Raw genomic sequence first — 15,477 nt, forward strand, 5'->3', positions numbered from 1 at the left:
CGCCGCCGCTGTCCCTGGGCAGTGCCAGTGGCGCCCTGAAGGAATCAGGACGTCGAGGAGAACCTCTACTTCGACTACATCACCCCTGCATCAAGCCTGCACCAAGCAGGCGATCATGTCCACTGCCGTGACATGTAATGATCCCCTAAACCCTTCTCTGTTCATGCTTTTAAGGTGATCTAGATGCAATCAGTTCCTGCTAATGGCATCCGAGAGATGCATAATTTATCCAACAGCTGTGAGTTTCAGTGTGTATCTTTTCTTTGCCAACACAAGAAAGAATGTCAATCCATCAAGTGGCACCAGCAGAGTATGCGCCAACAGAAAGAAAGAAAGTGCTTCATTAGTGCATTCATTCATAGGTAAGCAGCAGCCCAACTCAACAGTATTAACCTAGGAAAATCTGTTGAATCTCTGCATGGGAGATCTATTAGTATATACCAGCCAACAATTAGCGACAAGTTCAATGTGATCACACAAGATTCACTGTATACCAGCCAACAGAAGAAGAATGCACAAGTGTATATGCTATGCCTACCCCAACTTCATCGGTGCATCTACTCTACAACTAAACTCAGCAACACTCTCCTTCATAGGCAGCAGCCCAACTCAACTTTAATCCAGCGGAATCTATTCGCTTGAACTCTCATCACCAGAATGTTCTCTCTGGGAAGTCTGTTGGCTTGAACCCCCATCAACAGCATGTTCTATCTGGGAAGCCTGATGACTCGAACTCTCAGCTGGAGGAGCACGCGGGTAGATGATTTCGTAGTGATTTGCCGAGTACAGCAGGGTCACTCTCGGACGGGGAACTCCAGGGACAGTGTGGATATCTGGATCATATCCTCCTCGGACTCGCTCCACTCTGAGGGGTATCTCAAGCGCTCTGGCCAAGGCCACCATCATAACATGATCCGTGAACCGACGAGCTGGAGTGACGCGCTGAAAGCACCACTGTTCGTACAACAACAACAGGAGGTTAGGTAAGTTGAGTGTCATGTATCCAAGAATGAATGCATTGGAAATCAGCATGAGGTAATGTACGGGAGGATTGTAATTTCCACTGAGCCCTGGTATAAGCGGTTCATACACCTCGTCGTGCCAGCATATCTCGACAGCTACTACTAATCTGAGGAAAATAAAAACTATCCAAGAAAATGAGTCAGAAACATGAATTACATGAGAACAAAAGGAAATATGACTTCAAGGGTGTTTTTCTCACTGTCTTGCGTCGTATCGTACTCCTGAAGAACTCGAGAAGTTCCTCTCTACGGTAGCTAAAAATGGCACATATTATGTCAGTGAGATGGAATGCATTCGGCCACAATACTATGATGGAATTGCAGAAAACCAAGGGAGTCAAAAACCTGCTAGTTGATTCCATGCTCTTCCACCTGCCATGACTCTTCCATCTCATTACTTTCTCGATCAGATTCTTAAATGCCTGAAAGAACCAGCGACTCAATAATTCACAGTTGATAATCACATATCATAGGTTACAATGATACATACAGAATACTGATCAATAGCAAGATATAAAAGAACACAGCTAAGACAACTCGCCTGAGAAGCTTCAGTCATTAAGCATATACTATAGCATAGTAACAGAACAGTGTGGTGCCTGTACAATAACAATCAGTAGGTACGCACTGTTACAGTGCTTAAACAAGCATAAAGTTATGTTATTTCCTCATTATACTGCCGTTGTTCCTTTACAAGTAAATTTTCTTAAGCCCATTGGTACCATCGGGATGTTAACTTTACAATAAACTTCGATTCAGTTATTGCCAACAGTGTATAAAACTGTGACGGCATCCAACTACTGTTAAGCAATTGTGCATCTCCTGCAAGTGACAAAGATAGTGAGATGCCAGATGCAGAAATGCTGCTTGAAGTGTACTGTAACCTGAATAGAATCATCATCCCTTGCAAGCATGTTTATCCAAGAAATAACAGTTATGGACAAGGCGAGAACTTACTCTGCTGCTCCTGGAAAACTCAGACTCGTTCCATCGAAACTCAGACTCGTTCCATCGAAGAGCTGCAAAGTGCAGATTCACCATATCAACAGCCTGAAGGAGACGGTGTTCCTCATGTGTGTCCTGCCTATCAATAACTTGCTCCTGTTGTACATTCGCGAAAACAGAGAAAGTTAAATAACTAAACCTACATCTTATGATAAGGAAAAGAGGGGAAGATGATTACAAGGTACGAAAATATGAAACTCCTGTAGAAACACTCCCCATCTCCAATCACCGATCTACATTCCGAATAGGCATCAAGATGGTTCGCCTCATCAGAAGCAAGCTTATGATGCCTTCTGACTTCAGTGATGGGATGTGTCTGCAACGAACACACAAATATGAGAATTCAAATTACGCTGAGTTGAACATGGAAACAACATATCTAAAAATGTGATGGAAATTTTGTTTTCATTCAAATATTCAGGTTTCCATGTTCACTGGAAATGTTTGGAACCACTAGTATATAATCCCATCATTGATACCGATCGGTTGTTGTTCTGTAACAAAACAAGAAGATATCTATTAACACATGATAAACTCAACAACAGTACAAGTACGATTCAGGTCCCATCAGACTATCACAACCAAGAGTGAACATACAATTTAGTATTTATAAAAGAGAACATAATCTTTCTGAACAGTTGATTGTACATGAACCACTCATCACAGTATCTTGTGATATAGGGCTTTGATCCTGATTTTTTGCACTTCCATTTTGAACATTACATTAGACAAAATGGAGACAAACCTGGTGCTTCACATGTTCCGAACATATTTCCCTTCCTTTTCTACGAATCTATTTGAAAGGAAATGAAGAAAACGAAGTTAAAGACCATACATCCTGCCAGTCTTACAATTAAACAGAATCAACAAGAAGATCGGGTATTTCGAAACAAGAAAAAAAAACAATGATACATAGCAAGACCACAAAACGTGTGTCCAAAGCTTCTTTATTGTTTGCAACTATTTACATGAAATTATTATGAGGCTTCTGAATCAGTTCCAGGCTCCAATCGCCCAAATGGCGAAACTTCTCGACTAAATCCTAAAGTGGTTGCCGATTTTGCATGTAAATGGCAACTGATTTACAGGAATTATTATATTCATTTATGCAGTCTTGAACTAATGCCTAGATTAAAGTTTCTGATAACAGCATCCGTTTACAAATAAAGGAAGCTCATACATTCGACTTCAGGCTCTGTTACCAAAATATTGCAGTAATCAGGACATGACCTCATGATTTCCCCACATTTTACAGATAACAGTTTCAACAAGATAGCCATTTGCTTCAGAATAAGATGCCAGATTGTGGCAAGACTCACGAGCGACAAGGACCTGTGTACTGCTGCCAACATATGCCCAAGATTCCCCCTATATTCTAAGGATGCCACATGACGCTCTAACCAAGATTCAGATAATGTACGTCAAGTTAAGTAATCCCAAGCAAACCTTCAGGTTAACTTCCCCTATAACGCTATTCATCTACACTGGAAACTGATACATTTTGGCATCAAGATATATTGCCAAAATATGACAGTCAGCAACCACTGCCAAGACATGATCCCCACATTTTTCACTTGCAGCAAAAGTGTTAAAACATGCTATCATACCAAATAGAAGAATCAATTAGCACTGAACAAGAGCAAGATAATTAATTAGCAAGCCTCGACACCTAAAACTTGAGCAGTTTCGAGTAATCACAACAAGATCCTCGCCTGTCTCTAAATTTCATAACTCGCCAGCCGCAAGAAGAACTCGTGTAACAATCAGAAAATACCTAATCCTCAAACTGTCCCCAAGATTCCATTTCTACTACTCTAAACTAAATCATCCCCAAGATTTCAGAGATCACAATTCCACATCCCGAACAGAAAGATCGGCACACGGATGCCAGGAAATCACAAGCGAGGATGCGAGAAGTGCAAGATTCATGCCATACCTGCTCCTTCCGCTCGAGCGCCTCTTCCGCGCGCCACGAGTTGAACATCGCAGGAGAATACAAAGAAGCGCCAAAAGCACGTCGCAGCATCGCAAGGGTCACCACCTGCCGTCCCCACAGCGCGTTCGCCACGTCGGCTGCCGCCTGCTCGATCGCCAGCCGCTGGTCAAACGCCAGCCCGGAGCCGGACGGCCCCGCCGCCGCCGCGTCGGGATCCTCCCTCGCCGGCGACACCACGGGGTCGTCGTTCCACGTCAGCCACGGTCCGAAGGTGGCATAGTCGAGGGAGGGGGCGGAGGAGCCTCCGGCCTGGTCGAGGTCGAGGGGCGGCGCGGCGGCGCTCAGGGCCCCATCCCCATTGGAGGAGGCGCTGGAGTTGGAGTTGGAGCCCCCATGGGCCGGTTCTTGGTTGTGGTCGTCCTCGGCCGGTTCTGCTGCTCCTGAACCGGAACCTGAACCGGACGGTTCCATCGCGGCGGGAGGACTCGCGTGGCAATTTCGCGGACTCGCGAGGGTGTGGAGAGGAAACGTGTGGAGGGTGCGGGATGGAAAAAGGGGGGAGGAGGACTATTTATTTGCAAAGTGTGAGGGCGGTTTGGTCCCTGTTTTGCCAAAAAAAAAAAAAAAAAAAACTCCACGGTAAAACACATTAGTACACGAAAGGCACATTTGCAGATACAGCCCACAGGAAAGAATTTTTTTTACAAGAAAGGCAATCGGGAACGCGCGACCAATCCACCGCCAAAGGGTAGGATACATGTCAAGTCGCACAAAACATACAGTAGATTGCATCCGCGTCCTACATGAGTGCCGGCATAGCCATCTGACGGCGCATCCGTTGAACAAAATCCAATCTGTCACTAGCAAGTCGTGCTCTCGTGTTGCCAGCGCGAAGAGCAGAGATTGACAATAACAAAGGCTACCAAAAAAAGGGCAAGACCCAAGAAAAAGCAATAAATGAGATTATAAAGTCGTGGTTTGCCGAAAGCAGAAACAGAGCCGCCAAGGATGCACGTGGTGAATAAAGCATCATCTTGGAAACTCGAACCGGATGCGAACAATCCTTGGAAGACAATAGACGATGAGATAATGACTCAATGGCACCAAGATCCCAATCGTTCCACCCAAGCCAAGTACCCAAGAGAGGGCCTCCAAAACCGGAGGTAGAAGAGGCTAACAGAAGAAGAGCAATGCATCCAACACTAGAGAGTAGCCTTATAGTCACGCATGAAAAATATATAAGGAAGAGCGTCACTAGGGTGAGGCGGGACAAGTGCCAAGGACATTACCTGATCACGTGGACCTCACTCGCCTCTAGCGCTAGGACAAACGTAGTGCAGTTCTTGCCCTGTTCGGCGGCGGTGACTTAAATCTACGGAAGCGGCGAAGGCGGTGACTTCAATCTCCGGTAGTAGAACCTGCTTCTCGCCTTCAAATGTGTTTAGTTAGAGGGACATGCTAGGGTGGTTATGTGTATCCCAACTAGTTGGCTTGGGATAACCCTTTTTCTGTTTGGCTGATGTATGAGATTAGCCGAAGTTTTGTTTGGTTCGAAGGATGAATTATGGTTGGGGATAGTCATACTACTCCAATAAGTGTTTGGTTTGAGGGATGAGTAGTGGATTGGGGTTGTGATGGCCCTTTTTAATTGAGGTGGTCATACTACCCCTTAATTTGTAAAATTTTAATATGAGGCAATCGAATATGATATGTACAATAATAATCTTGAAAATTTAACAAAACTTTGTCACCATATCCGAAGAAACTCATCAATAGTACAAATTAAACTTGAACTTCAATACATGTCATAGTTCAACATTTTCATATATAACACAAGTGCATAGAACTCATAGTTCATCATTCCGGGAGGGGGGGTGTTAGATTTTGTGCCATGCCTCCCCGATCGATTTCCGTATCTCGCCATCTCTGTGCTGATTTCTCCTGCACTGCTGCGTACGTTGTGCCCCACTTTTGCGCTAAACTCAGCCTAGCTCGCTAGAAACGGGCGATTCGAGCGTTCCTAGCAAGCCATACTCTGGACCGCTTTAAGGTTCATGCATGCGAGTTAGGCCTCCGTGTATGCTACCAAACATATTTTCCTTGCACCCAGTGAGCATGTTTTGGTGATGATGCGGGATTTCAAACGCGTCATTAACACATGAGCACTACTTTGCTGATGCATCATGGGCATATTTGGTTACCCGCACATCATTTGCCTACTTGCATCTCTCACTCAGTTGGGCCTAGTTGAGCACATGCATGGTAAAATCCTGTTGTGCATGTTGTTTGGTAGCTTGCATGTAGGCTGACTGCATTAGGGCAACAATTTTTGTCTGCATTTGGTGGCCTGCGTTGGCTGGGTTGATGCAACCCCATGGTGTTTGGTTCCATACAATGGTCTTGATTAAGAGTTAACGACTACACATGACATATAGAGTTACATTAGAGTGCCTTGGCGACTATAGTGGTCGATGGTCCCGGTGCTGCATCCGATGTGATGAGTACGAAGTCGCGGACGAGCGACCTCGTCAGCGGCACGACAAACTGTTTCCTAGCATCATCGCAGCATGGAGGCTCTAAGGTAGACGGCATGGAGGAGAAGTGCAGTGTGCATGCGATGACGGCGTCAGTGTAGTAGGTCACGAGCGAGGAGGCCAAGAGGAATGACGCCGACAGCGGTGCCAGGCACGGCATGGCATCCATGCGGCAAGGTTGACGATGATCAGTGAGAACAAAAAGAAATCACTCTGAATTTCATGTAAACCATCACATGAACACCTTAATACATTACAATATGCAGATACACATAGTATACAACTATTGTAACAGAAAACATACAACACGAAAGTCATTTGAAACAATGAGATGAAGGTACTGGCCAAAGGAAAATACAAACGACCGACTGTGTGCGACTAGTTTGACAAAATTCGTCCAAAATAGCTCCAAACATGAACATGGAGTTGAACATTTACGGTCAATGAAACTACACAACTGGCCGCACGAATGGAACTACAACGTCGATGTGCATCTTTTTCATGTAGAGCTTATCTCAAATTAAAGCACCGTTGTGTAGATTAGAAGGTATTAGCTCAAGGAGATTAATGAGTGTCATTAAAAGTAATGTTTAGTATATCGCTTATTGTTAGCCTTTTGGTTGGCTGGGATTAGATATTAATCGGAAATTGATCATTAATTGATTTAATTGGTCGACTATTAATTGGCCAAATTTTGCTTGGAATTGCCAGGTTTCAACAACTAAAATGGAAACAACCACCAGTGTTCTCGATGCCTTTAAATAGGACAACACTACATCAATACATAACTACATATTACATGTTAAACAATGTGTCAATGACAACTAAAGTCGGACAACACTATAACACATGTCCTATATGTAGTATGATGTGCATTTGTATAGTCCACTATGTAGATGTAGATATACTCGTCTACGACTGTCAAAACAGAGAACTTACAACACGGAAGTTGGGTGAATCATCGAGATGAAACTACCGTTAAAAGGAAAGTTTAAACGGTCGACCATACGCGATGAACTTTTCAAAATTCTTCCAAATAGCTCCAAACATCAACACGTAATTGAGCATTTACGATCGACGAAACTGCAAACTGATTTCCTGATTATGAACCATATCATCATTGAACATCTTTTTCATGTATAGCTTATCTCGAATCAAAACACATTTGTGAAGATTTCATGGGATTGAGAAAAGGAGAATAGGGAAGGAAATTAAGTGAGGTAAGAGAACAACCCAAGTACATGTTGCCTACTCGCTCACATCCTCTCGCGCCCTTTCGTGCAATCGGACCCACCACATGCGCTCGATATGGCTTGACTTAGACTGCCTTGCTAGAAACGGTAGTTTCGGTCATTCCTGGCAGGTTTGGCTCAGGAGTGGTTTAAGTTTCGTGTGAGGCAAGATTCCGGTACACGCCAGCCTATCAAACGCTCAATTTTTGCACCGCACAGATCTGGTTGGGCCTCGGGCATGTTACCAAGCATGCCACATCAAACTGGACACAAACACTTTACAAATCTGAAACTGCCATAATATTACTACCAGTAGTAATCTTTTTTGGTATGAAGGCACATGTAAACTTTCAGCAGCAGCCATCACCAACGCTAGTTATCGCTAAGAATTTCATATCCAGTTCGTCTTCGTGCTTCTTCTCACATACGATGAATGAATCTCATGCATAAAATTCTTTAGTTAGTCTCCTCTCGCAACATGGGGGGGGGGACCATAGCCGCCCCACCAGGCCTCCCCTCCCCTTACCAGCTTCGCCCGTTGCCGAAGGGGACATAGGCAAAGCCACGTGTGCCCGAGGGAAGGTGGCGGCGGGGCATCCTCGTTGGTCAGCCGGTGTCCTGCGCGGGTCTCAGGATGGCCGGTGGCGCGCGTCGGTCTAGTGGTCCTGCTGCTCTTGGGGTGGCGTCTCCACATGGCGGTAGGGCCTTCCCTGAGCGGTGCTTGGTGGTGGTTGCTCGACGACATGGGGAGTGCCTGTTCTGGGCCTTGGACCTGTGTACTAGTCGTGTCGACGCCTGGCATTCCTCATCCATGGGGCGCGACGCCGGACGCGCCTAGCTCCAGCGGTGCCCGCCAGGACGCGTGTTGGCGACGCCCTGCTTCATCTCACGATCTAAGTATGGCGAGCGAGGCAGTGGAGATGTGGTGAGGTGGGACTCTGGAGAAGGTCTCTAATGTGGTGTGATGGTGGCAGGGGTTGGTGGCCAGCCGGTCTCGGATCTAAGCAGTGTGGTTGCCGCGAAAGCCCCGCTTGATCTTGGTCGACCCGACGATGGTGACCCTCGCTAGCGCCATAACCTTCCTGAAGGTGTCGTCAAGGGCAATGTCATGTTCCTTCTTGAATGTTCCAGGTGGTACCCTCGATCCGACTGTTTTTGGATCAAACAATGGCAGCACTATGTGTCATGCACTTCTTGAGGCCTTCGTCTTGGAGCAGGATTCCAATTTTGGGGACTAGCGGCTTGGAGGTGCGTTCTACTGAGTGTGCTCATTGGTCTTGTTGATTTGAGTTTGTGGAAGAGTCGGATGCTCTCATCTTAAGTCGGGTTAGCGAGTCCGTGATCCATCTTGGATCCCCTCGTTCCCTATCAACACTCCTCCTCCTTGAGGGTGTTGCCGGGTGGCGACCAAACGACCAAGCTCAAACCTCTGCTTGCTTGGTTAGATGAAGATGAAAGCCGAAGTCGTCCTGTTGGCCGTGTCAACGAGATCGGTGATCGCAAGTGGCGACTCTTTCCCTATATCTCTTATGTCTTTTTCTTTCTTTTTGGTGGGTCTTGTTCATCTCTCATGTTTCACATTGTAACTTCCCGGCTCGGACGGTCTATGAAATGTAGCGTTCACCGTTGTTCGTAAAAAAGAAAATCTCATGGACGAATGACTACGCATACGCTGCAAGAAGCAGAGGACCGATGATGGATGAATTGAATGTTTCAAATAATAAAACGGGAAGGCAAAATGGGGTCCAATTTCTCCAAAATTAGTGTCTGTACGACACTTACGCATACGATTTTGGTACGATCCCTAAATTTGAGAGCCACGTCACCAACGTCACCGAACGAAATTAGTTCTGTACTAATCCAAATTTTCTGAGCTCCCGCCCGCCTCACCGAACGAAATTTGAGAGCCACGTCAGCGATCCGCGCCATCTCTTTCCCGGATCGAGATCTTGACCGTCCATTCCATCCGGATCGAACGGCAGGCCGACCCTCCTCCCCTGTTAAATCCCCCTTCTCCCCACCGCACTACAGCAGACGCAGCCACCACCGTTCCCCTCCAAATCCACCCGATCCAATCTGCCCGCTCGCAGCTCCAAGGAAGGAGGAAGCCGTCGACCATGTCCGGCCGCGGCAAGGGCGGGAAGGGGCTGGGCAAGGGCGGCGCCAAGCGCCACCGGAAGGTGCTCCGCGACAACATCCAGGGCATCACCAAGCCGGCCATCCGCCGTCTGGCCCGCAGGGGCGGCGTGAAGCGCATCTCCGGGCTCATCTACGAGGAGACCCGCGGCGTGCTCAAGATCTTCCTGGAGAACGTCATCCGCGACGCCGTCACCTACACCGAGCACGCCCGCCGCAAGACCGTCACCGCCATGGACGTCGTCTACGCCCTCAAGCGCCAGGGCCGCACCCTCTACGGATTCGGCGGCTAGGCCCCCTGCTCCGTCCAGTCTTTGCTCTCCCGGCTGTTACATCTGTCCGAGCGCGTGTGTTGTTCAATCGTTGGTGAGTGTTTGGTCTGTGTAGTTAGTGCAAGGCGATGTGTATGAATGCAATGGAATCAGCGTTGGTATTAATACTATCTTTTCCGCATCTCTCGATGCGTTATATCCTACTCTGCTGCGTCTTTGTTCGATGCTTGTGTGATTCAGTACGCTGTATTCGTTTAATTTGGTTTTAGCTGAATGAGCGACAAAATTTCGTCGCTGCATTCATATTTGGGTATGCAGAAACATTCTCTGAATTTAAATGTGTTTCGTTATCAGTCATGCTGATCTGCGCTCTGAAACTCTGGAATTGGTCTGAATGTTTGTTTCATCGGTTGGTTTTCTCTGCTTAGTGGAAGGCGATGATTATGAATGCAATGGAATCAGGGTCCTCGTGCTGCATCCTACCTAGTACTTCGCTGCAGGCCTGCAGCTTTGTTCGCTAAATTCACTGACACGAAATTTCGTTGTGTTCCTTTTCTATTTGGTTATGTGCAAATGTTCGCTGGACTAAGGCGTGTTCATCATCAGTCATACTGATTTCTATTCTGAAACTCTGGAGATGTCAGATTGAAGCAGAGGCTATGCAATTGCCCATTGCACAATCGGACGATTTCTGTTAACTGGTTATACAACTGCCCATTGCACAACAAAAAAGTTGTCTGCTATGTTTGTGTGACCTGCCATCCTTGACCACGAGAGTAGAGAGAGATTCAGACCAACAGGGTTGCAGCCTTGCTGGCAATCTTGTGCTGCTTTGTCAGCTGCTAGTTTGCTACTGTGACATGTTTTTGAGTAATCATTGCATTTGGTACCGCTCCACAATATTGCACCAGGCGTCACACAGACTGGAGCCAGAGAACCTTCATGCTAAATGACACCATTATCACCCTTGGAGCGACATCACTGCAACACAAAAGCAAGTACTACACAAGGTGAGAGAGGAGGATCCCTCCACTCCGCCTAACGAGGCCGAAGCGGTGGTCCGAGGAAGAGCTGGCCAAACAGGCCGGCCTGGCATGGCACCGCCCGACACGCTGGCCCTCCAGGCACGGTAAGCCGATGTGTTGTTCGGCCTGCTAGGCTATTTTTGGGTCATTTTTGGCCCATTAGGTATGACATTGGGTCTCGCTGCTACGCTCGCCGTCTTTGCAACGATCGGGACCCGCCCTCCCCCACGTGCCCTCATTAAGTATGGAACATTTTTTAGAAATAATTCAGGATTTCGAAAAGTTCTGAATTTTGAAAAAAAATGTACGTGAATTCAAAAAATGCTCGGGATTTCAAAAAAAAGTTCCTGTAATAAAAAATATTCACAATTTTAAAAACGTTCCAGAATTTTCTAAAATAATATTCAGGAATATTTTGAAAATACTCAGAAAATGTACACAATTTCAAAAAAGGTTTGTTAAATTCGAAAAAATGCATGCAATTTTAAAAAATGTTCCAAAAATTTTAAACACTGTTTGCGAACTTTAAAATGTTCAAGATTTCAAAAAATTCTTTGTGAATTTAAAAATGATCATGATTTCAGAACTATTCACAAATTAAAAAAATTGTCACGATTTAAAAAATGTTCCTGAATTAAAAAAATGTTCATGATTTGAAGAAGTATTCAGGAATTTGTAAAAAATGTGCGCAATTTGAAAAAATATGTAATTATTTTAGTTCGATGAATTTATTGTGAATACAGAAAATGTTTACACAGACTAAAAAAATATCTGAATTTGAAAATATGTTCACCAACTTGAAAAAACTGTTCCGGATTTCAGAAAATGTTCATGAATTTTGAAAAGAAAAAACAAAAATTAAAAGATAAAGGAATAAAGTAAGAGAAAAGAATGAGAAAACCGAAGTGCCATGTGAAGGTGCAGCCTTGCATTTGAGGAGAAGGATTGACTCCATTTTCTCAACCGGACAGCGGTTGTCCGAAGCTTATGGAAGAGGATTTGACAAGGCTCGTAGTGGGGGGTCGAAGCAGCCCAAGCATCAGAGACAGTCTCTTGAAAACCCGGCATCTTGATCCAAAAGTTCTCGAACTTGAAGCTTCTAGGCTTTTTGGGGCCAATTATAGGTGTCAACAGCATGGGACAATGGTCAGACAGGGACGAAGATAAGGCATGCTAGACGTGATTTTGGAATTCAGTGTCCCATTCGGCGTTGCAAAACACACTGTCAAGTTTGCTCATGGTGGGATTTTGCCGCTCATTACTCCAAGTGAAACGACGATTTTGAAGGTGAATCTCGCGTAGATCACAACCATGAAGCGTGGCGCGGAACCGGTTGATACGATTGCGGTTGACGTTCCTCTTGTTCTTGTCTCTTGCACGGTAAATTTGATTGAAATCCCCATTTACAAGCCACTTTCCTCCATGGCCCGGCTTGTGAGCCACAAGCTCCTCGAAAAAAATCTCTTTTTGATTGCTCGCAGTCGGGCCGTACACAGAGGTGAGGCTAAAGGAGCTCTCCTCCCGGACAGTGGTAACTGTAAGAGAGAGGCAGTAGGTGCCCATGATGATGTTCGAGATGCGGAAGAGATCGTCATTCCAGAGAATTGCAATCCCTCCTCTAGTGCCGGTTGCCGGTCTCTGTTCAAATCCTCTCATCCTAAAACCGCCGAGATAAGCTGATGTTGCCGCGTCCAAGTCCTGCAATTTTGTCTCCTGAAGACAAGCAATGTTGCAAGCCGATGCGACAATGGACTCATGCACTGCAGTCCGCCTGGCCGGACAGTTCAGACCTCTGACGTTCCAGTTGACAATAGAAAGACCGTCGTCATTCATTGGGAAACTTGGTAGTGCACCAACAGGCCAACAATAAGGAGAACAAAGTAACACAGGCAATCTTGCTTTGGGCGAAACAGATCAGGAACATAATACATCCATACACAGCCCAAAGCACAAAAGCATGAGTCCAGCAGACTTGGGCGTGGTCACTAGCACATACATAGTATGTTGTACTAACATTTGAAACTTGGACGACCCCAAACAACAGCATAGCTGCACACATTAGCTCACTGGATCATCTCCATGTACCTCCTGGTCCAGGGCGTCCTGCCCACCCCGGTGCATCAGGGCTTCCTCCATGGCCCCGGCTTGCTCACAATCCAGGAGAAAAAGGGCACGCAGGGCTGCCACAGCTGTAGAGGGGAGCTTCTGCTTGAACATGCAGACGAACTCGTCAATGGCATGCTCGGTGACCATCCACTATGCCAAGACGACGACACAAATTTCGCTCAGCCATCTTCGCTATGGGCATGCCCCGGTGGCTACTCTTGATCCTGATACTGCTCCGTCGCACCGTGTATCCAACAGCAAATGTCTTCCTCCTGTTTCTGTTCGTAGGTGGAGGCGCCGGCGCCGGGCTGATAAGAGGTGATTGTGCAGGTACAAACAAGGCATCGTCAGCCAACACCCTTTCTGAACAAACCGGGGACAGCGACCCGGACAACACTCTGCCGTCACCACGACGAGGTGGCAAGGGAGTACGTGCTGGCGAGCCATCCGCGAAGAGCGGCGTTAAGGTCTCCGGCCAGTCGTTCGACACCTCAAAGTCGCGTGCAAGCGGCGACGTTGCCGGCGTATAGTAGGAGTCGAGACCTGGATGTAGCTCACGGTCTTCGTCCGTGTCCGCACACAATGAAGACAGCAGAGGACCGGCGAGGCGTGACGGCGTCCGGATCTTCAGAGCTGCCAGTGTAGGTACCGGTGGAATGGCTGTGATGTTGGGCGCACTGTGAACATCACTCAGCGGGGTTGTGGCCGTCACAGCAGCAGGCGTGGCGTCAGAGGAGGCTTCGAAGCCAGGTGGGCGCTCCGGGGTAAGGCCGCAGGCACTGCTGGCCCTGACCGGACTTGCAATGCGCAACGACGCCTTTGGGCTAGCACGATGGAGCAGTAGCATCAGCCCGGAGCCGTCCTTTGGGGATGTTGCCTGTGAGGGCAGCACAGAGGTTGGGGAGGATGGCGAGCGTCTCTGATGACACTGGTTGTGGCTGCACTCCGCAATGTCGACGACGCCGGACTGCTGCACAGGCTTGCACACGTGGCCAAACGACCGCCGCACATGTGGAACCGAGAGAAGCCTCCATCTGCAATTCTGGAGCAGCTGGAATCACCCCGATCCCAGAGGTGACACCAGGCCGAGGTACTGCAGGCGCCGGCAAGTGACACACTTGAGCTTGCGGAGGAGCTTGAGGAGTAGGCCATCCACGAGCAGGAACCTGGGGAGCGGCGGCCCCGTGAGTGTGAGGCTTGGGAGGCGCAGCAACCGGACACCGCTGCGGCGACAGGGGGCTGAGCGGGCGCCAAGTGTTCTTGCATCCATTTTTTTTCCAACGTAACCTCGCCAGAGTGTAGGATTCTTATGCGATTTTATATACCCTACTCCGTTCCTAATCTAAGCCCTTAAGAGATTTCAATACGGACAACATACAAAGTAAAATGAGTGAATGTACACTTTAAAATACATCAGAATGTTCCGTTTCGAAAAAAATACATCCAAATGTAGTATATATTGAAATCTTTAAACAAGGACTTATATTTAGAAATGAAGGGAGTTGATAGAAAAAGAAAAAGGTAATCACACATTGGGACGGACTATGAGGAAAAGTAGGCGAAAACTGAAAACATAAAACAGCTGAAGAGATGCAACGCTGGCCTATTTAGACCTCGAGCATAATAAGGGCATGAACTACGGTGACAGCAACCAGCCCAGCTACATCAGCACATAGAGTTGAAGCATCGTCCGGTTTCACGTTTATCTAACACACATGTATCCTCATGGCGTGAGCCACGATGGATGGGTGAGTTGTTGCCTATGCGTCCGGACCACATATCTCTCTTTCTCCTTGCCTTTTCCGCAAGCAAGCTACACTGATATATTTGAGGCATCCAAACCTAGTTGGCTCATGGGGCAGTAGGTTTGGGGCTATACATTGGTCATGCCCTACTTGGTTTTATCTTTGATGCCATTCCGTTTTAAATAAAAACAAAATGTTTGAGGACAACATTTGGCAAAACCAAAAGTCGTCAAAAGCTGGTAATTTTTTGGTGAGGTTGATAAGAAAAATTGGTAGGGAACCAATCACTAGTCAACATTTGGCATTTGCCAAATATCGGCATACGAACTTTTGGCATCGAGCCAATCATGCTCCTCAACCGCTAAGGTATCCGCTACCAGAGAGTACCGTGCGACATCTTCGAAGACGATTCCAAGAATGAAAATTGTGTTCATTTTGTGCAATAGGTTGGCAGTGGAGGCGGC

General features: G+C 46.8%; 1 protein-coding gene and 1 pseudogene across 1 annotated transcript; one reads left to right on the forward strand and one right to left on the reverse strand.

Moving 5' to 3' along the window:
- Nucleotides 1-415: 415 nt before the first annotated feature.
- Nucleotides 416-4,492, reverse strand: LOC123143297 (uncharacterized; annotated as a pseudogene).
- Nucleotides 4,493-9,764: 5,272 nt separating this feature from the next.
- Nucleotides 9,765-10,340, forward strand: LOC123143298 (histone H4). The gene has a single exon (XM_044562160.1). It carries the CDS (start codon nucleotides 9,847-9,849, stop codon nucleotides 10,156-10,158), a length of 312 nt encoding a protein of 103 aa, XP_044418095.1. The 5' UTR covers nucleotides 9,765-9,846; the 3' UTR covers nucleotides 10,159-10,340.
- Nucleotides 10,341-15,477: the final 5,137 nt, after the last annotated feature.

Source organism: Triticum aestivum, chromosome 6D, assembly GCF_018294505.1.
Source record: "Triticum aestivum cultivar Chinese Spring chromosome 6D, IWGSC CS RefSeq v2.1, whole genome shotgun sequence".
Taxonomy (NCBI): domain Eukaryota; kingdom Viridiplantae; phylum Streptophyta; class Magnoliopsida; order Poales; family Poaceae; genus Triticum; species Triticum aestivum.